Source organism: Tigriopus californicus, chromosome 5 (genome assembly GCF_007210705.1).
Source record: "Tigriopus californicus strain San Diego chromosome 5, Tcal_SD_v2.1, whole genome shotgun sequence".
NCBI lineage: Eukaryota > Metazoa > Arthropoda > Copepoda > Harpacticoida > Harpacticidae > Tigriopus > Tigriopus californicus.
The window spans coordinates 4,363,875-4,386,319 of NC_081444.1; the positions used below are offsets into that span (position 1 = coordinate 4,363,875).

Consider the following 22,445-nt stretch of genomic DNA (forward strand, 5'->3'; position numbering starts at 1 on the left):
TAACCTCACAGTTCTTGGAGGGAAGAAGGAGCCCTTTGTTTGAGAATCGGATATGAATCCACGTTTTTACCCACAATGCTTGAAAACCCTAATCATAGCCTGAAAATAGCCCCATTTTTTGTGTTGTTCGGAGCGTAAATGCGNGAATTCAAGTCAAGGAAAAGGCGGCACACCTGTTTACAGTTTTCAGGGTGTCATTTGGGTCGTGGTGTTCTTCTAAATGTACGAGGCTACTACTTCAACAACCCTTTTTCTCGCTCAGAATTCCCTCCCAAATGAGTTGAAGACACCTGTGATTATCCATGCGAAAAGTGGCTGGATAAGTATGAGCTTTAACCCTTGGGTTCTTTCCTTCATTCCATTTTCATGGGACGTGATGGATATTCAATTTCGAGGTGATGGCCTGACCAAATTGCTTTGTTTGATCAGTGAGGTTCTCACCCAAGAATCATCAGGCTGGCAAAATGTTCATTAGCCTATCAGGCAATTTGGGGTTTTGACAGGTTCAGATAGAACTCAAAGGTTTTTTTACTCACGCCAATATGAAGAGTGGCGAGCGAGCGTCTTTCTTATCGAAGCCTTTTGGGTGGGTTTTCAGCCCGCTTCAAGTTGAAATAAATTCAAGTTTTTTTTGCCTAGTTAGTTAGTCGTGTACTTGGGAAGGGGTCAAAAAGTCTCTGGGTGTTTATGCAAATACACCCCAAGTGAAAGTGTATGGTTAAAGTTAAGTTTTGGCTCGATATGGATAGGTAATGACTTCCACAGATCTCCTCGGTCTGAGCCTATCGCTTTGCCAAAATGATGTTTTCATGCTTGTTAAATAATACTCTCCACGTTGGGTGCCAAGTCATTCGAGCAATAATATTCAAATTTTACCCCCGTTGATGAATCAATCCCGTCCGTCCAAATGAAAGTCACTAAAGAGGCTTTTGGGTCTTCCAGGGGATTGCGTCAGGCGACGGCTTGATGAATCGTCCCTCTCTCTTTCTCTCTTGTCTCCATTCATCCTTCTTCTCAGGGACGCACTACATACATACTACATAGTTCACTCTGAAAGGTAGTGCTGAACTCGGGGCTGTCCTAGAGATGCTCAAAGTCATCCAAAAAAGTTGGCAACTCCAGATGGTGCATTAATAATAAATTCATCTCTGTCTTTTTGCTCTCTTGCAGGTCAGAGTTTGCTTCGTGAATGGTGCAAGTATCGCTACGGAGTGTTTCCCGAGTCTGGCGTCCTCCACGGTGGAGACCGAATGTACCCGCATGTTTACAACGAAGGCAATGTGACCCTGGTCAATGCCGGATGCGAACGGGAGGAACCATTCTGTCCGTTGGGAAAGCCTTACAATCGGCGGGCTCCGACCAAGCAGAACCTCCTGTGTCACGAATTGAGTGCTATGGAGACAATCTTGAATCATGAGGACTTCAAGATGAATGTCACGGCCAATCATTCAGTGCCCTATCGTTCTCCCGAGATCTCATTCTACTTGCCAAAGTCCAGCAAGTACACCATTGTCCTGGAACGGACGAGTGTGATGGATATCAATGGACGTTGGACCAACATCAAACGGGCGTTTTTTCGATTCCTTCAACACCTTCCGCTGGGCTCAGAAGTGAGCATTATCACCTTCGGCAAAGAGGCCACCCTTAACTTGCCCCCTACAGTGGTGACGGATGTCAACCGAGAGGGTCTTCATGGTCGTATACCTAGAAAAGTGCTGCCAGAGGATTTGGCCTGTGTATTCTGCGCCGTCAACATGTCGTACAACAACTTGAGACGTGACAGCTCGGACAGGACGGACTCGGGAACGGTTATTTTGGTCACCGGATCCCCGAGGCGACCTCAGCTCTTGGAGCAATTGGTCAATGTGGCTGCTGGATCTGCAGTGAAGGTGTTCCCGATCATCTACCCGGGAACAGCGTATCCCGAGATAGTAAAGCTAGCCGCTAACGCCAAACACTATGCTGTGCCAGAGGATGAGGCCGTGAGTTCACTTACCTACCTGTCGGAGGTGTTGTTTGACATCCTACATGTAGCTGAAGGTTTGGAGATTCAGAAAATACATGAGACCAAACATCTCAGTTATGAGTTTGCTGGCACCTTCACCTTGGAGGAGGAGATGCTTCACCACATGAGCGTTACCATGAGCATCGATGATGAGGAAAAAGTTGAATTCTTTGAAATCACCAACCCATCTGGCAAGAAACATCTGTTCAGCAAGTTCGAGGACGGCATGGTGGTGTTCAACCATCCTGGTTTGGCCCAATCCGGAATTTGGACTTACCACGCCAAGTTGTACCCGACATCAGGTTTACCCAATGATCAGATCTTGGTGGACGTGGTCAGCCAGAGCAACAATGCCGAAGCCAATCCGACCCTTCTCGAGGTGTTCACCAACATTGACCACATGGAGGCGGATGTATACAAAACCCCTTGCATCATCTATGCCCGTCTTACCCAAGGTGGCCAGATGCCCGTCATCAACGCCAGGATTACGGTGCGAGTATTCCTCCCTGACGCACTCCCTTCAAACGTGGTTCACTTGACACTAAGGGACGATGGGTCTGCTTATCCCGATATCACGGCCAATGATGGTATCTACTCAGCCTATTTCACGGAGTTCGCCTCCGTCCCCGGGTTTTATAGTATCGAGGCCACAGCCACCCACAACGAAGGCCAAGCCCGAACGATTAAACAACAGATGGGGTCCAAACCGACGGTATTACCCAATTCAACGACCGTTGAAGAGGATTTTAGAAACCCAGGTAAGAGGCAAGGCATACTATATGTATATTTCTTTATTGATAGGAGCTACTTTACGGATGAAGGCGACAAATGGTTTGCCGTACGTCCATTGTGAATGTCTGTTGCAAAACGTTGTACGGGCATAGTCGTAGACTCGAATCATTATTCAAATGACAAATGATGAAGATTAGGATCGCGGTATCAACTCTTTCAAAACCCTGTTCGGCTTTGAAATAATAGCAGCTCCAATTCACACAAGTACAAACGACATATTTCCGTGTGCTTCCACATGTTACGTTACGTTGGAATTACTTCGTGACGAAATCTTAAAGAGTCCGACAAAGTGGCGGCAAATGAAATCAAATGAAAGCCAGGGAGTGTCTCTTTGTGACATTCTCGTCGAGTTGCACTGTAGGGTGACGGGCTCAGGCTGCATTTATCTTTCACTTTATCCAGTTAATGAACACATACACAATCAATTTTAGATCAACCTCAATTTTCCAACCACTTTGACATTACATGAGCGGACCCTAAAATTACTGCTCTTCTTTGCCTACCATTTCCAGGTCAAATAGCAACCTTAAGTAGACCATGAAGGTATTGTTGGTGTACCATTGTCGGTGCAAGCAGGGCGCATAGTATCATTAAAATGTCAATCAGAGTTCATTATTCTCAAGGATGACATTTCGACTTATTACCAGAGTCATCCCGAAATGTGACTACTCGTAGAGTCAACACATTACTGTACCGCCTTTTGAACGATGCATTCCATATGCCGTTCAAAAAAAAAACGTTGATTCAAAGTGGACTTGAAATGGAGATGAGTTTGACTGATTTTCATTCGCAACGATTTGTTCCAGAAAATTGCTGTGGAAGTCACGTTGAATTTGTGGAGACCCTGCCTACCTCACCTTTCCATAGACAGACCGTAGGTACCGGGTTTTATATCAAACAGGGGATCTCCCCTCGAACGGACATCGCTGCCCCCTCGAGGATCTTGGATTTCCGAGTGTCCAGGATCATCAATGACTCGCTCTACGTGGAATTAGAATGGTCGGCTCCTGGTGGAGATTTCGACAAAGGAAAAGGTATAACTACTTGTGTATATACTATATGCTTACTAGCAGATCACATTCAATGATGAGCCAAGCCAACTAGCCAGTCAGTGGAGGTCTTAGGATGACAAAAATCAATTGGGTCGAGTCAAATTAGAGGTCTGGCCACTCTGAAATGATAGCCTAGCTTGGAATGAAAAATGATTTCCATTTCATTTGTGTGTTAGAGAGAGATCTCATTTCCTATCCTGAATGATAAAACATGACTGGGACTATTTTTACCTGGATTCATTGCCTCCCTTAAAGACGAGGCTGGTTTTGTTGAAGAAAACGGGGGAACATCACTCACTTGATGGGTTTAAAATGCAGGGCAACATGCGATCGTCTACCGCGCTCACATGCCCAGAGTGAGCTAGTACGAAGTCCCTCGCTTTATGTCTGTATTTGGCTCCACAAAACGCGAACTTTAGATTCTTCCAATTAATTTGGACGTTGATGAATCACCCACTTCAACATCTTCACACACAAGACAACACAAACGCCAAACAGGGATTGGCTAAGCCCAAGCAATGCACGTTTAATGTCGAACCCATGTCGTCTCTTTAGTGATCTTAAGATGAGTGTATCTGTGAACTATACAAGTACACATCTCTTCATGCGTATCCCCCATTTGTTCTTACAGCCGACAAATACGAGATTCGATGCTACACCAATCGTGAGGCCTTGACAAACGAGCAATCCTTCAAAGAGATGGGAATCCTCGTTCACGACTCATTCACGCCCAAGCCTGTGGCCTTCGGTCAAAGACAAACTTGTACGGTGGGTGTGCCGTGGCCTAACGAGATATTTTTCTATGCCATTATCGCCTCGGACAAGACCGGAAATCAAAGTCCCATCTCGAATATCATTTCGGTGTACATTCCCGAAAAGACGAGCTCCAGTACCGAATTGCCTCCGCAATTGGCCTCAGACGACCTGAACCAAGTCAATCAGCAGCCATTGTCTGAATACGATGAATACGGCTCTATGTCCAATGCTGAACGAGAACGGCGATCCCAGCAGATCAAGGTCTACATTATCATCGGGGTGATCTCCGGATTGCTCCTCTTGATCCTCTTGGTGATTTTCATCGTTCTGATTCGGGTGCGGACCAAGAAGGCCGAATATGATGCGGATGAACGGGACACTTACAAGGCCTACGAACCGGCGGTGCCCACCAAATCAGTCATGCTTCCCGATGTGGTGGAGAGTAAAAGTGTCACTCAAACAGCCAAGGCCCTATCCAATTGGTTGGACTCTCTCCCCCGATCTGAAGGCAGTCCCAATACCACGGCTCATGACCTGAGTATTGAAGGTGGGACTTTGAAGCGTCCTCACAATAACTACGCACTAAGTAAGACCAATCCGTACCGCCACAAGGTGCTCACCAACGGCAGTTTCTTGAATCTGAAAGACTGCGGAGGCAGTCATTCCAGTCACGGAGATGATTCATCCAGGCCCACCACCTCCACTGAGGACAGTAATCCTGGAAGCAGTCAGAACTCCGAGTCCGGCGAGTCTCGTCAGAGCATCTTGAAACGAAGTAACACCACTTCATCTTCGTCCAAAGTCATCGATACCTCGACAGCTCGAGCCATCATCGACACCTACAGTGGCAACTTGTTCACACGGGGGTCGGATCAATACGCCAGCTATCGTGGCTATTCGAACCCACCCCTCAGTAGTGGGCTATTCGTGACCACACCGCCCACCAATCCGGCCCTCGAGATTGACCAAGACAGTCTTGAGCCTCACATCAATCAAAAGTATCCTCATGCCATTCCCGCACCAGTTTTGAATGGCGAACCCGGCGAGAATCTGTTCATTTTGCCGCGGAATTCGCTGATGCGCACGCGGACGGAATCCGTTGTGTAGGAAGGCGATACTTACGATGACCGCAAAACATTGTGAGAAAGAAGCCGCTAGCGTGATGATGGCTGTGTTCCAAGAGCTGTGATATATTTTTAACCTTTTTCCACATTGGTTAACAAAAAACCATTTCAATTTCTGTCCAATATGTCTTCATGAGAAATAAAAAATACGTTCTCTCTCTACCTTCCGAGACCCGAGACCATTTGCATAAGTTGGTGGCTAAAATTCCAGCAGTTTTAATTGTTGCCTCCATTCAAATTTTGAAATCCAGAGCCCAAGACATGAGTTATGAATGCAGGGAACGCGCGGTAAAACGCTCAGCGAATTGGCCCCAAGTGGGGTTGGTCATAGCGAAAATGATGGCATATATCGGTGATATATGGTCCTATTCCATGGCCTTCGTCAATTGGAGTTGGACCACCAAGTCTGAATAAAGAATTCATGTCTTTCGTTTATGGCTCATTTGTGGCAATCCTGCCCGCCACATTACGGTAAGGGGGTTGCTGCATATACTCGAGGGTACAGTAGACACAAGATATGTTCAGAGGACCGGCCTCAAGTCAGGAATTCCACTATACAAGATGACGCTGAGAATCATCACATGAGTAGATGTAGCAAGGCACTCCCAAGAACAAATCTAGTCAATTTATTGATGAACAAGAAAATATTTCAGCTCGACTCGAACCCACGGACCTAAAAAGACAGGTTGAGAGTGGATGTACGAGTACGTTCAGCAGCCCCTGTTTTTCAGAACACATCCACATTCGCACACAACGCTCGTCTTGAATATTAAGCAGGTGATTTGGTGGTGGAGCGAATCCTCCCCCAAAAAGGTATCTGTTTTAAGGCGGAGTCCGCCTTTTCGTCCGAAGATTACCGATTCTGACATAAGAACCTGGCATATTTCAGCTTTGCTCGAACCCGAAATACACAGAGTCAATCAAAATGTTTTAATTGCTGTTCCATCCGGGGGACTTCAAAATGTCCAATAAGTAGCCACGGGAAGTAAATCCGTCCTCGCAGAGGTTTTTCGTTAAAATCACCCCCACTGATTCAAGACATGACCAAATCAAAACTCGAATTATGATAATACTGTATCCAAATGTGACGTCCTTTCAAGCATCAAAATTTTCATATCCACCAAAGAAAATGTTGCGAAGGAATCCATTAAATATCGGTTGGAATGGAGTGTGTAATCTTCTGATCCCTTCTCGACATTTGTGTTGTTAAAGTGATAAGCTTTGTGAGTAAGGCAAAGAAACGCAAGGTAGCAATTCTAGGGGGCCCGAATAAAGAAATACATCTCTTTCAATTTTGGTGGAGCTAAATCAATATTTACAACCCCACCAAAAAAAGAGCTTAAATATTCCCCTTGAAGGCTTGAAAACGGCCACTTCTTATTGAATCCCGAATGAGAACAAAAACTAAGGCGTATCCAAAAAATAATAATTGTATAGGCTTAATTCGGGAAGCGTCAACATGTCTCAACCATCAAACTCGGGTACGAAGATCTACTTGACCTTAGACAAGACATTGATCAAGCATAAGACAAACCGGCCTACAATTTAAAGTGGTGTTCCTTCGTCTGTCTGAAATCAAACAATGACCGCCTTGTAGCTCGAAATACGGATATATGAGGTCATTTAAACTCCCTAGACAAGACAGAAACGACTTCCTCACAAATAAATCCTTCCACGGCGACCACCCCTCAAGTTTCCAGGAGCGCCATATGTCCGGATATTCGGAGGTCTCCGGGTTATGGCGTCAAAATATTATGCTCACACATTATTTCAACCAACAGCCATTTTTCACTAAGCAATGAACCAAGCGTTATTATCGGCTTTGGTTTTGCTTCATGGATCGTGGAGACATATTTTCTCACCTTCATAAAATTCATCCTTTCTGTAGGAGCCCTGAAAAAAGGGTTAACCTTGGGATTAGAGTAAGTACTCTATGCCTGTATTTTAAACTCGAAATCGAGGGGTGATGGCATGAATGGGGTTTGGCCCTTCGTGCGTGGTGTTATTAATGCATTATGGGTGTTAGACTCGATGCTAGCTAGCAATTTGCTAAATTAGGAAATAAAATATCGAGGGACTCTTTTACGTGGGTGGGGGGCATTTTTTTGGCACACGATCGACAGACGTGGAGACTTATTATGGGCCATCTTCCTCTTTTGCTCCGTAATTCACGAGACAATCATAATCTTCCTGCTCTTCTTCAGCTACCAAGAAGACCTTGTTCGAGTTCCAAAAATTCACGTCCAATTCCGTGTTGCTCGATCATTGGCCTTGGTTTGGGTTGAGACCAACATTTTCACACACACACCTTGGATCTGTAGAAGTATCTGGAAGTGAGAACAAATTGTTTTGGAAACATGTTCCGGAGCAATTTGAAATTCATCATCCTCAGGAAAAGTGATTCTAAGTCTTAGCTCGACCACATAGAGGTTAGGCCCTCGAAGTGCAATTAGGCAATTTAAGCGCCCACGCCCAACACGTTCATTGTTCTTCTCTTTAGGTCAGTGGGTTCTCTCGGTTCTCTCTCACTACTCCCTTGTGTGCCCGAATCACTCACTCACACAGACTCGTATATTCGGCCGCAACGGACGTACTGTAGATCTTCTTTCTTTGTTTCCAAACCTTGAGAACCCTCATCCATAACCACACTTGAACTCATTTATCTGTCAAGATCCATTTGGGCACGAACGGACGATAAGAAATTGCACGTGTATTCCAGTTTCAAATGGTAAGCTGTTTGGCTGGATATCCCTGGATGTCCACCGCATCATCCACGGACGATGTGGCGCATAAGCTAGTGTGAAATCACAGGTTACTTTGCATACACCGTGTTATCATGGGGCAAGAAGAGCAGTGGAGTGGGGCTTAATAAGATATCATTCCGATTGGTTCTGCTCTAAATGAAAATTTAATTTGAATCCAATGGAGATTGCTACATAAATGATATTCACTCTCCCAGCTAGACCATGTTTTCCATACGGGCAATACCTCTTCAACTATTTAAGTCACAAAAAAAAACTAGTTAGAGGAGTTCAAAGCAATCAGTTGGCTGTCCATTCCGGATACTTAGCCCGAAACATGTCCAATTTTGGCACAATCGCGATCTCTTTATGGAAGGAAGTAATGTAACAATGAAAGAGACGTTCAAGCTACTTTTGGTTAGACTGAAAGATCGGCGAGTGTGAGGTAGAATTGCTAAGTGTGGTTGGGAAGTGCTCTGATACCAGTATTTCTGCACTTTGACATGCTCCTTTGATTGCATGTTCTAGAGCAAGAAATTTCTTGGTTTCGCCATCGAGAAATTGGCCATTGCAAAGAGGCAAAGCTCTGTGGTAAAGACCCACAATCTCCCTCCAAAGTATGAACTATTGAGAGCCGTTTTCGTCACCTTGGACAAATGCTGGTAATGCGATTAATGATGGTTCTGCTGGATGTTAATAAACTGAACCTTGCACCTCATCTAAAAGGGGAGTCAATTCTAACTTGTCACCCCACCGACTAATTTTATTATTCTCCAATTGATCTCCGATATTGTTGGGCTCTTGCTCTACCCAACTCCTGCAAGATAGATACAAAAGGTTAGTTTTGCCTCAGGCCAGGAACACTCCAATACCTTTCAGTTCTACATCCAAAGTGCTTAATGAAATTCTTGGGCTTAACTACATGCACGCAGGGTCGCCGAGATTCAATCGGTAGCATTCTCTTTTGGGGACTGATTAAAAAGGAATATGGTCTTTTCGCCACCCTTGATATAAGGGCGCAAATGAGGTACGGGGAGGAGTAAATCTCCCCGGTCGAAAACAAGCCGATGATCTGGCCAGCTGATGAAATCTCATTTATTTCAAGTTGTCAGTGATGAGATTTAAGGGAGGGATTGGGGCGGAATAGGGCTTTCGTCTCGGACATCGGAATTAAAGAAACACTATCCGCCTTAGGGCGAGAACAAAGAATGTGTTGCCTCCTGAAGAAGAGGAAGCCCTGGTTAAAATGTGATCGATTCTCCAACTATCATCCGTATCCTTGGAATTAGAAGCTCCTGCTCAAAGACCCATTCAAACGCTTCCAGTGAAAGAATATTGCCTTAAAAAGATATCAGGAAATTTGGAATCACAACACGTGAACAACAAAAGGTAAAAGATGGCACTTGAAACGAACAATTAATGACATTGCCTTCCTCTTTGAAGTGGAAGTGATGAAGGATATTTTTCGTGGGTTGGAATGGCGTTGTGCTTTAAAATGTACAAGAGGAAGTCCAGTCTTAACGACATTTTCTTGAAATTTGCATCTTAATTCCGTCATGGATGGTTAACGAAACGACATTTTGAACCATTGACATCAAGCGTAGAGAATTGAGCATTTTCCATCCCGGGCTTTTAGTACGAACATAACTTGTGGTTTATCTTTGGAAAAACGCTGACGAATCCAAGAGGTAACAAAGAAAGAGAACTTCCTCCAATCAGGATTGATAGTATTCGGACCAACTATCTGCGCCAAGTGCTATCAAAGAGGAGTGAATTCAATCAGGCAAAATCCAGGCATCAAGCATGATACAAAGATACTCCCAAGTTAACTGTGGTTTATAAAGCAAACCTATCTGAGATCTTCAATCGACAATCTGGAAGCCACAGGTTATGTAGCACCTATGTTCATGTCGTAGTGGTGATGAAAAGCCTCTGAATACAATAAAAGGACGCCCTGTTCCGAGCTTCCACCATTTCAAGGCTACGTCTAGTTAATCCCTCCATAACCAATGATGATCTGTTCTCCTAGGTCTGAGTTTTGAGTACCCGTTTGAAATAGTGCACTGTCACTTCTTTCTCAAGTACTATCCTAAGCACGCAAGTGCCGACCTCATGGAAATGGAATGGATTTATTCAAAGAATTACAACGACGACGTGTGGTTGGTTACTCGAGAGAACGCCTTTTATTCAAATGAACTCATGGACCAAGTCAGAATCACTGACAGGTGAACAGGAGCAACTGTCAGAGATTGGAGCTAATCATTCTCCTTGACGCACTCCTGTGCTATATCTCTTCAAGTTCAATTTAAGAACTCTGTCACATCCAGCTTGTATTTTGTTGGTGGCTCCGTTCAAAAAACCCGTAGAATATTCGTTAAGTCAGGCACGACGTCCTCGATCGATTTCTCAAAGTCCATTTTGTGTCTCAGCAGGGCATCTTGGTTTGGTGACCTGTTGCTCAATTGTTAGGTAATTAGCTTTGTGAACAAGCAATTCGAACCGTTTTGAGGGCCAATTGGGTACAGGGGGCCACGTCCACTGTTGAAAGCTAAGCTGCTCTCAACCCAATGGCTGACTCTACCTAGCCTTACTAAGAGCTGAAACTATTTTAGTCAGTGGGTGCTTGCTTTTGCCATGCTGTGCATCTTCATGACCCTGTCGACGTTGGACAGACTTGAACCACTCCACCCACGGGTTTGAGGGCTCTAAGGGTCAAACTCTCATGAAATACGATTTTTCTCGTTTAGATGAATGTGCCGAGCCCTTACAATTGTAGCTTATGTACGCCTGTAGGTAGTCAAAGGCAAAAGGGTCGGATGGTGAAGATGGACAAAAACAATTTCGGCGCTAATGAAAGCACTCCGTGAGTCTAACACTCTTTGGCCGATGTTCCGAGTGCATTCTTTACCTGTCAAACTCTTGGCAAGTGAAACAAAAGGAGTCTCGTTGCACATGTAATGCAACCAGTTAAACATTTTTCAGAGGAAACTTGAGACATAAGATTAACTCCCATTGTCAGTCGGCTTCTTGATTTAAAAAAGAAATATAGTCTCAATAATTTTATAGCCGGTTTGAAATCCATTTCATTCAGCTTTTACCATTCTCATGGACATGTTAAGCCTTAGAGAGGGGGTGATTGTTACGATATGAGTTTTATGTTCAATGTCCTTAACAATAAATGGATGAGCTAGGTCAGCAAAAAAAGGAAGCTATGCGTAGACGAAATGATATCCAGTGGCGAAAAAGTGTGCTCAAGATTCTATGACCTTTTCCGCCCTCAAATATATATTGATTCCTGCTGACAGGAGCTTGGGCAATAATCGTAAATACTTGCGAGAATCAGAAGCAATTATACTCATTCAAAGATCAGCCCCAACTTCTGGAAGCAACTCGAACCTCTTGGATGATGTGAAGAGTTTAGATTTATGAACAATCTGTTTTACGGCGCAATCTCAACGGATTTTGAGATTTGTTTCATCTGTCTCCGAAAAGAATCATTTCCAATCATTGTACCAAAAGCAGTACTCTGGTTGATGGTTGCTGCCATAATAATTCTTTGTTCAGTTGATCAGTATTTCGGTATGTGAAACAGGTCACTCTTGGGTTAATTTAAAATAATCTCGACTTTTTCCTTTGCTTTTTTCCTGGGAGTTGGTTGTGGTTTTTATAGGTCTTCGCATAATGTTCCTTGTCTGTGGTTGATGTGTAGTGAGTGGCTTCAGCGAGGCGCAGATAACCCTAGTGCCAAGCCAGCAACCAACCAACTAAGAACCATCAAACACAAGCCCATCAATATTGATTCATGGAATACCCTCAGCCATGACTGCTCAGTATGAGGAGTCAAAACACAGACACAGAGAAAGATAGAAAGAAATGAGCCAATTTCTACTGAACAGGGCGCTTCAATCCATCCCCGTGTTTTGCATGAGGATCATCATGATTTGCCAGCATCTCAAAAGTTCTGAGTATCGTTCCTCTTTCGTCGAGGAATGTGAGCAATTAACATTCACCACCCTGTATGTAGTATGGTATATGCTACACCAAAGAGGAGGAGATTCAAGCCAGCAACAGTATAAATGAAGCTCAATTTTAAGGTTCATTAAGCATTTCTGGAGAATGGGATGGGCGTGCATTCCTTCACTCGTTCGTTGGGATCATCATCAACGTGGTCGTCGTCGTCGTCGTTGTCGTCGCCCCTCTCCTCCTCGATCCTCCCGAGGTCAATTGTCACTCATTGCATAATCATTCCATTTTTGTTGTTGAATGTAAAATCAATCGTCTGCATTTTAGGGCAATTAATTAACATGGACCACGATCCTTCGGTGACAGACCATCATTTTCGCTTGGCTCCAAATATTTGGCAGCTCCATCATCCCTTCGTCCATCGAGCCATCCCTCCATCCATCTACCACTCGTTCCTTCCTCTGTCGAACCTAGGAGAAGATGCTCTCATTGGGAAAAAATGAGCCAAGGTTCAATTCGGCCATTGTTTTTTCCTTCTCTCTCTCTCTCCTTCAGCCTCGCCGGCATATTTCACGTGGCTTGTTTGGCTTGGAGTGTGGAACTCTCGTGCTCCTCAAGTGGTTGGTTGACTAGAAAACGCTTTAATGAAGACGAAATTATTGAAGCACGTTTGGAAGTCCAGAGACGCCACGGCCTCATTTATCATCCTGGAATCTTGCTCATATTTCTCTGACTTGTGTATTTGCATATGAATTTTTCCAGGCTTTAATGAAGATCTTTCTTTACGAAGCCTCGTCTTATTCGCCACAGAAGTAAGCACTGATCTACACTACGAAACCAAACATTAGAACAGTGCTACCCACTCAAGCAGCTCCCTTTCTCGCTCTCTAATGAACTCAGCACGTACCGATATTAGAGCAAGAGGATCTCGTTTCGAACAATAAGAGGTTCGCTAAATTCCCTCAAGTGAAGAAAAATCCCGTGTAATATGTTATTCTGATCAAAGAACAGCTATAATGGGACGTTGTTCTGAGTGCACCTTAAAAGAGCTTTTGTTTATACAGCAATACTAATGCAGGCTTTTCAAGGATTTTGAACATGACCTCGTGCCAATGGAAAGTGTTAAGAAGCAATAATCAACATTGAATCCACCACCTTGTCTCTCGAAATGATTAACCGAAGGCGAAAAGTGCGACAAAGACTAATCAATTCGATTTGCTAATCTTAGAGGTAGTTCTTTAGCTTCCGTAATGATTATTGCAAATAAGGGTGAGGATGACAATCGGCCATACATCAACATTGATTCAAGATTTTAATATTGCAACGCATTCAGAATCAATAATTCAGCGAATTTGATCAAATAGCGATTAAGAAGTACGTGGTACGTTCCCTTACCTTTTCCCTTTCAGCCCCTTCTAGTGAAAATTTTGACCATACCCTAAACCATCAAATTCAAAACGGATGGCACGTTCAAAGGGGGTCAGGATTTTCCATGCCCCAGTATATGATCCTTTCTTTACAGAAGTGGCTCGATATAGTCGGGAAACCTTTCTTAGGGAGCACCCCGCCAAGAATTGGCCAGGAATAGCCACCACCGTCAAGACAATCAAATAGAGCCTATTAAGGCGTTTTTTTCTCATGCCACCACAGGATGCCTCAATAGCGAACGCAAGGCAATCGGCAGGAGCAACATACCATTGGTAAAGCATCAAGCTCAAGGCACTTGCTTGTGGTCTCAACTCTGAGGTCTTGAATTGGTAAGAAAGTACACTGTGGGCAGAACGGATGGGCAGGCTTGGAGGTGTAAATTTGGATTTGATTAACGATTCAGTGTGTTTGTGAAAGGATAACTCTATCAATATTTTATGGTCTTGGCTTTACTGAATTCGATTTGGGCTCTAAGATGGAAGTTTAATGTAGACAGGGCTGGGCTGAGAAATGTTAACGTGCTTTTGTACATACGTCAAGAGTAACACCAACTTGCTTCAAAGCCTCCCCGTGCTTTAGATTTCGTCAAGTTGCAATTTGACGTATCAATCTTGTTTTTTTTCCTGTTTTGTTATAGAACAACTAAGACCTTGCAAATGTTAACAATGAATCTTGAAATGGGTTAAAAAAGTTTTCGTATCAAAATGAAAATTGTCAAACTTTGAGCGAGGTGGCACTAATTTGATAGTATTCGGAAAAAGATTATTTGAAGTTGCATGCTTTTGGCAACAATTCTAATTCAAGAATAGCATTGTATCAATATAGATAAAATTTCAATTAAATATGTAGTTTCTAACGAATCACATAGGTATATGTCATAAAATTTGAGATCCAATTAAAAAACGATTTTATTCTTGTAAACCAAACATACCGTTTGTCTAGTTTCATGATAAATGCATTTTGCCCCATTCTTGAACCTTAGGTTAACCCAGTGTTACTCAAGCATTTTGCAATTGACAAGAAATTACTGTAGTAGGAAATGAATCATCAGATGTCCTAAAAGCGCGATTCCATTACGGAACTACTCCTTACGGTTTGCCATCCAGGCATAATTGAGAATGGGTGGCAAAAGATCGAGTTTATTTATTTCGACCCCTTTCAATACAATGGCTGAACAATGGAAGCATTACGATCGAGACGACAACAATAGATTATGTGTACAGGAGGTGGGTGTTATTTCATCCTTGATGGCACGTGAACACTCTTGGCCCACCTTTGTACGTACATTAGGCACAAAAAGACTCACAGAGGTCGTCGAGCAATGAAATGTTGAATGACACTTGGAATATTGGCTCTCTTAGTTGGCCTCTTTGAATTCATTCAATGCGGATTAGAATTGTGAATTTCTCTTTTTGAGTTCGACTGAAATCGTCGTCATCAACCCCAAAGATGGACAAACCCAGGGCAAGTGAGTAAGTACTGTAGACATGCATGGGTTCATTCAAGAATCGGGATGAATCCTCGACAATGCGTCAAAGGACAGCGAAAACGAAAACTTTTACTTTCGTCTTCCCATTTTCACGTTCTCGGGTTTTCTCTTCATCTCAGTGTGAAATGTCACGATTTTGATGACAGATACGAAAACTGTATCAACTGCTTGCTTGTCTGCTTGCTTGGGCGAATGAAATGGAAAACTGCAATTTTGGCATGAAAGTTGGAAGGTTTTGGGTGCGTCAGATTTGTATAACTCTGAATGACCGGCGCATCTCAAACGCATATTGGAATAGATGGGATGGTTTGCTGAAAGATTAATTGGTTTTTGATAAAATGATTACCATTACCATAAGGCTACTTTGCCCTCATGTTCGACTCAACAATCAGAATGAGTGAGAAAAATTACACAAGCATAAAAGATCACTATACCTTAAGTGCAATATTTTACTATAGCATTGATATGATCCTGATCATGTCAATATGTTCTTCAACTCCGAAATAAACGAATGTATATTCAATATCGCAGACAATTTGTGCCCAACTGCGATAAAATTTCCAAGAATTTTTACGCGTGAAATATTGCATCAGAACACAAATCAAAATAAATCATCACTAGTGTTTCTAACAATTGAGCGCAAGATGTAGTACCGTAGTTGAACGAACAAAGAAGAACATGGAAGCTTTTCATCGCTAAACCTAACAATGCTTATTTATTATGTTAATGCAATATGATCAGTACTTTCTAAAGAATTTTTGATCTTTTGGAATTCATACCACAGGTAAGTGTCGAGGGTATTAACGTGGGAGAATCTGGGTTTTCTGCAAAGTCTTTTTTCTTGTAACGAATCGGCCTTTTTACTTTTGCAAGGAATGTACCAAATTTGTGTTCCATCATTTTCCACGGTACACTGGAAAAAAAACACGCAACCTTAAGGCCCCCATTTATTTTCGCCCCCATATATCTGCTTCTGCTCGACACACTTGCTCTCGTATTTTAATTAAATGAAAGAAGGAATAACTGCCTCTGAAGATAGATGACTAAATTTCAAGAAAGTGGCTGGATGCTGAAATTACGTACATAAATATCTTTTCTTAAGGGCCAATGTTTTCCAAACGCGACCATTCTTAAATTATCGATTCTGAATTCGACCGGGAGCCCGAAAGAAGATATTCATCCATTCAAAAAAGCCCTGGCAGGGACTCAATCTATTGAGGAGTGGCAATCTTCCACCCAATTGATAATTACTAGTCCTCCTTTCTTACATGAACTATGGCGCTCGGTTATGAGGTCACACCGCAAACTACGGTATACATATGAGTGAAAATTTATGGGGACTTTTTCTTGGAAGCGAAATTTCAGGTAGCGCACCCATTACCATCGAGCAAGAAAAATAATAGTAGAGTCTCCTCCCTTTGGTTAAGATTAATCATCTCAATCTGATTTTGTCAGCAATTTGCATTCTCCTCGAACGAGGCAACGGAAAAAGCATTTCCTTTATCCGAAAGCCAAGATTATCCAAGATTATGCTAATATTGTACCCAAAGGATTGGGTCATATTTAGAAATTGAGGAGACAATTTAGAATTACAAAACTAGAGCCTGCATTCCGTGATTGCAAATGCCTTTTGATTCAATTCAATTAGACAGCAATTTTTTTTTTGTTTCGTCAAAGTCAAACGCATTACCCCCTTTTTACTCATTATTTGGCCATACATTTAGTCTTTATACTACTTAATGCAATCCGAAGTCTCTGTAATTACTGGAATGCTTTGGGAAACGATATTCCATATCTAAGGCTCTACTCCTCAAAAGTAAGCATGTTGTAATTGGGCAAATAACTCTATTGGCCCCTTTGTTGAATGATAAATGGAATGTGGCCGAAAGTATGTAGTACACTGCGTTTAATTCGAGAACCTATTCTTGTGATGTTCCATGAACAGTCATAGTTTACAATTAGCTTGTATTAAGTCCATTATTTTGTCTAGGCGCGGACTTCTAAATATGTGGACTGCGAACGGAAACCAAAATTTATTATCGCCTAATCCGTTCACTTATTCCAAATCAGCATTTCATACGACCACAAGATCTTGCTGAATAGATGGCGTTGGCCAAGTTTAAGCCCAAACTATGCATAGGGAACTCAGTAGATAAGTCCAAAATTATGTTGTAAACACTACATAAAATTCGAATTTTCGGCGTGCTCTTCTTGGTCAGCTAGATAAGCTTTTGACAACATATCTTTGAAACGAACCATTTTACGAGTAAATGATATAAAAATGACCTACTTGCGATTGAAAAGATCTCAGTTTTTTATTTCTTTTCTTTACTTCGAAATATGGCTCAGAATTGCAATGACCAAGAACATGCTGATTTGGTGCGAAGTCTCGCAAAATCATAAGGAGCCCTTCTGATCTTATCGCTTTCTTTAATCATTGCTCAGATTAAACGCTTATTTACATTCCCAAGATTTGATTTGATTTTTCTGCCAATTTTCAAAAAGGCTTTTGAACCATTGTGGCAGTCGTCTCACTGGTGAGATGATACGGGAAAGCTGATCATCGAAGAATCTAGCTCTACGTACTCTTCAAATTCCGTTCCAAACAGTGAGTTTACAGTGGTCCCAGTTNAACAATGAAGATAGAAACTGGTGAAATAGGTTGTAAAAAACTAACAAGCATTTTTGGAAATCACGGATTGAACCTTGGCAATTATGTTTTTATTCTTATCAAGATAAAATATCACACATTGATGGTTAAATAGAAGGGTTATCACGTCCAGCTACAACATCTTGACAATGCATAAAAATGCATCCTTATGAGAAGAAGTCTTTCATTGATTGCTTGGGATTTTTCGTAGGGACCATATCATGTTGCTCTAATAAAACATTGAAGCCTATTTGCACTTCATTCGTGTAGTGAAATCGGCTTTTCTAATTACTGGGGGATTTAACAAGTTTTGACATTCGACATCTCGTATCCATAGATAGTCTAGCCTAATGCATAATAATGACCATGATGTCCATCTAAAAAAGACAATCTTAAGCAATGCGTGGCTTTTAAGGAAGAGTTACTGGATGTTGACTAATATTACTGAAATAGTTACTTACCAGCATCATGTTAAAGTTTATGTTTCCGACCTTGAAATGAAGCCATAGCATTTTTTCCTTAATGACAGCTGATGAGTTTGACTGATTAACTGGAGCTATTGATTGGCTTAAAACACAATATCCATGGTTAGATATTATGCCGTGATTGTTCAAATCATTAAAATAACTAAAGTGCATGCAGGAAATATGAAATCGTTGGAAGTTGTGGCGATGCAAATCTTTTTAACCAAACATGCCGTAATGCCTGTCCCTTTGATAACCGCTATTCGGGAAAGTAGTAGTTGTTAAACTGTGAGATACTTCTAAATTCTGATTCGAGCTGATATATCCTTACTTTCACCACACTCTATGCTCTCATATTTTTTGGCATTCAAAATTCCTGCGGGGTTGTTTCAATAAAGTAAAGCACTTATTAGTGTTAGAGGTTGGGTGATTTATGTTCTCAAGATCTTCCGTTACTGATACCTAGACATGTGCCCGAACTTTTAGAATTATGGACTGTGAACGGGTTTCCCGCCAAATGGGCCTGCTCTTGGTCATAACTAGGACCGGCCAAAACTTGCATCCCGTAACTTTTGCAAATTTTGCAAAAAACTAGCAACTTGTTTGACATTTTTCTGCAATTCATANTTCTTTACTTCGAAATATGGCTCAGAATTGCAATGACCAAGAACATGCTGATTTGGTGCGAAGTCTCGCAAAATCATAAGGAGCCCTTCTGATCTTATCGCTTTCTTTAATCATTGCTCAGATTAAACGCTTATTTACATTCCCAAGATTTGATTTGATTTTTCTGCCAATTTTCAAAAAGGCTTTTGAACCATTGTGGCAGTCGTCTCACTGGTGAGATGATACGGGAAAGCTGATCATCGAAGAATCTAGCTCTACGTACTCTTCAAATTCCGTTCCAAACAGTGAGTTTACAGTGGTCCCAGTTCGAAAACAAACGCATTTTAGTAAATATTTACGCCTTATGGGCTAGTTTTAAGATTGAATTTACTCTTCAGGCGTCATTAACTGCAAATACGGCAACATAAGACTGAAATTATGTATTTTTTTCATAGAAAATTAACAAAAAGTGGTTTGTGAGATGGTGTTTAAAGCATTCAAAATGCGTTTTAGGCTGCTTGAAGTGTAACTAAAGTCATATATAACACTTAGAGGAACAGCTTTTGATTACATTGTGTTTGGTTCCGATCTGGAACCTATATGAACGCATTGTTTTGGAACGAGATTGAAAGTTTAAATTTCCACCGCAATGGTGCGCTGAGCTCACTCCTCTGATATGTATACAGAACTCTAGCTAGCTGTATGTAGAAAACGCTCACCAATGTAAATGTTAAAAGCCGAGTTTTGAATTCAAAAATTCACTTCAAAACGTTATGAGCTGGATCAAATAAATATAAAAAATGCATCTGTTTGATTGAAATTGCTGTCAGAAGATGAAGATGATGATGAAGCCCTCCGGCCAATAGAAGTAGCCTATGTACAGATAATTTAGTTGTACTTACAGAAGTCCACCAGGGAATATTCCTGGGAAAAAGGAGAGATTAGCGGGATGCGTTTCTTGATCAGTTTGATAGAATTGAGTCGATAATTTGTTGATTGTTTACTTGGACGCCCTGAGAAGCTTGTCACTTCACATTAGAACCAGGACATTTTTGTACCTCTATAGCCTTGATCATTTGCTGATTGGGAGAACAAATTGAGACTGGGATCCCTCTATCTAAGGGCATATTATGATTGTTTAGGTCTATATTTAAAAGAGGAATCATAGAGCTACAGCTGTATTTGTAGTATAATGTTAATCAAAGTATAAACAAAGTAGCTCTCGAATAATGAATGAACAACCGCAAGGTATTGAAATTAATTACAAGCTGGTATCTTCTTTCATACTCCATTATTATTGTTTTAGGCAAGGACGACTTCACCATTGGACAGAGACGATAGAGTGAGGGAAACATCACTTTTATCCAGATGAACCGAATTCCTTTTCCGTCACGCGAAAGACTCAGACTCGAAAATGTTCCCCATCTTTGATCTTAATCATGCGTCTGTGCCAAAAGCAATGAGCTTTTGAAACTAATGACGACATAGGCGCAAAATAACTGACTTAGCCCCATGTTCGCAACATCTCACAAACATGGTGCTAGCTCATTTAATTTGTGCTCTCATTGGGGTGAGTTTAGATACTCATAACTTGTAACAAAGACGTTCGATAGAGCTCAAAACTGACAAATACTTTCCGAGTCTTTAAAGACCCAACTTGTGTGAAGGAAATCACATTTGATTGATGAGGATGAAATAACTCCTTTCCCCCACTACCATCGTTGTCCAGTGGTGATGTCGTCCTTGGAGGGTGAGGGTGAGGGTGGTATAATATCTTGATTAGAAATCAGAAGCGTGGACGACTCAGAATCCTTGCACGAGTCTGCTATAAACAGAGGGAATTACGTAAAGGTTGAAATGAAAAATGACTCAAAAAATTGTGTGCTTCATGAAGATACTTCAGAACTAGCGAAATTTTAGCAATACTTTTTGAGGAAAGGAATAGCCAATTGTTTTTCATTTGTGTCCCAAAAGAGGCATCCTGGATGACTATCGGGACTGCTTGCTTCATAATGAAACATCTCGCGGAAAAAAAGGAAAGACAGTGTTAGTAAACCCTCCGCTAACGTTTGTTCTTGCGTCGTTGTAGAGAAAGCGAATTGACAACACTGAACAACAATTGATATTAATGCGTTAACAGTGCTATTTTCAAACCTTTATCCTGAACAAGTTATCAAACAAGAAATCGTTGTAAATTTGAATGAGATCAATTTTTAATCGAGCCAAAATTTTGTGACACAAATTATCTAATTGTGTGTTGCAAACTTTACTACAGCCAATGTTGCAACTTCTGAAAATGCATCATCCTCACAAAGGTCCAAATTTCAGATGCCACGAACTATTAACACTCTTTTATAAATTCTTTTGAATACTAGTTAGAAAAAGAGTGGTTTCCATATTTTGCAATTTATCTTGCTAAAAAAAGGAGCCAAGATTTGGATAAATGTAATGCTAAGTTGAACTAAATGAACGGTCTTGTTCATTAACAAGTTAAGTCCAACTTCTTAAAATGCATCTCCTCTCAAAGGTCTAAGTTTCAGATGCCATGAACTATTGACACTCTTTATAAATTCTTTTGAACACTAGTTAGAAAAAGAGTGGTTTTCATATTTTGTAATTTATCTTGCTAAAAAACGTAGCCAGGATTTGGATAAATGTAATGCTAAGTTGAACTAAATGAACGGTCTTGTTCATTAACAAGTTAAGTTCAGGATCGCAACAAAAAAAAACGCACCACTAGTGGCAGGGCTAAATTTCCTAAGCAAAAGTGACTAACAAATGACTCGTCGAAGTTTTAAAGTGCAGCATACATTAGAGACCGAAACCGGTAATTTTTGCGGAAATTTGGTTAAAACCACCTGAATGTTAAAAAATGCACCAAAATGACAAGATATTTAAACTATACACTTAAAGAATTCTCTACTCATCACCCTGATTTTACGATCTCGCATAAACTCAAATCATTAATGATTTGCATTCAACAAATGCATTCAAAAGAAGTTTTTCACTCTTGTTTGCATCTGTCTTCACATGATTTCCAAAGTTTTGAATGAAGCAAAAAAGTCATGGTTCTTCCCTACTAACGCTCTTTTTTCTTTTTCAGCCGCCAGAGTTTGTATAACTCCTACCTCGCAGTCCCTAATTGCTTCCTTCAATGTTCGCCTTTTTCAACCATTTTCCCGTGGCTTCGTTCCCAGGTCGCTTCAACTGAGCTTTCACGTGATAAAAAAGTCATCTGTGAAATTTCCAAAAGCTTTTAGAGACACCAGTTACGAAAGTTGGGCTAATTTTGAGCTTTTGCCTTGAAATTACTTCACTCCAGAAGCTGGTTATAATATTTCCAATCATATGAAATATGATTTGCATAGATTGCCC

General features: G+C 41.5%; 1 protein-coding gene and 1 long non-coding RNA gene across 3 annotated transcripts in view; both read left to right on the plus strand.

Moving 5' to 3' along the window:
- LOC131880734 (calcium-activated chloride channel regulator 1-like) overlaps window positions 1–5,901 on the plus strand; it is a 40,236-nt gene extending 34,335 nt beyond the window's left edge. Inside the window, exons 3-5 of the mRNA XM_059227426.1 lie at window positions 1,171–2,763; window positions 3,604–3,831; window positions 4,481–5,901. Coding sequence (XP_059083409.1) covers window positions 1,171–2,763; window positions 3,604–3,831; window positions 4,481–5,712 — 3,053 coding nt within the window. The 3' untranslated portion in view covers window positions 5,713–5,901. The remainder of the gene's footprint in view (window positions 1–1,170; window positions 2,764–3,603; window positions 3,832–4,480) is intronic.
- Window positions 5,902–9,523: 3,622 nt separating this feature from the next.
- LOC131880495 (uncharacterized) lies at window positions 9,524–13,222 on the plus strand. Of its 2 annotated transcripts, XR_009373268.1 has the most exons (4): window positions 9,524–9,859; window positions 12,122–12,486; window positions 12,565–12,689; window positions 12,761–13,222. It is a non-coding gene; the product is annotated as an uncharacterized LOC131880495 (long non-coding RNA). The 2 variants fall into 2 exon arrangements; XR_009373267.1 differs by having other exon boundaries at window positions 12,122–12,689.
- The last annotated feature ends 9,223 nt before the right edge of the window (window positions 13,223–22,445 follow it).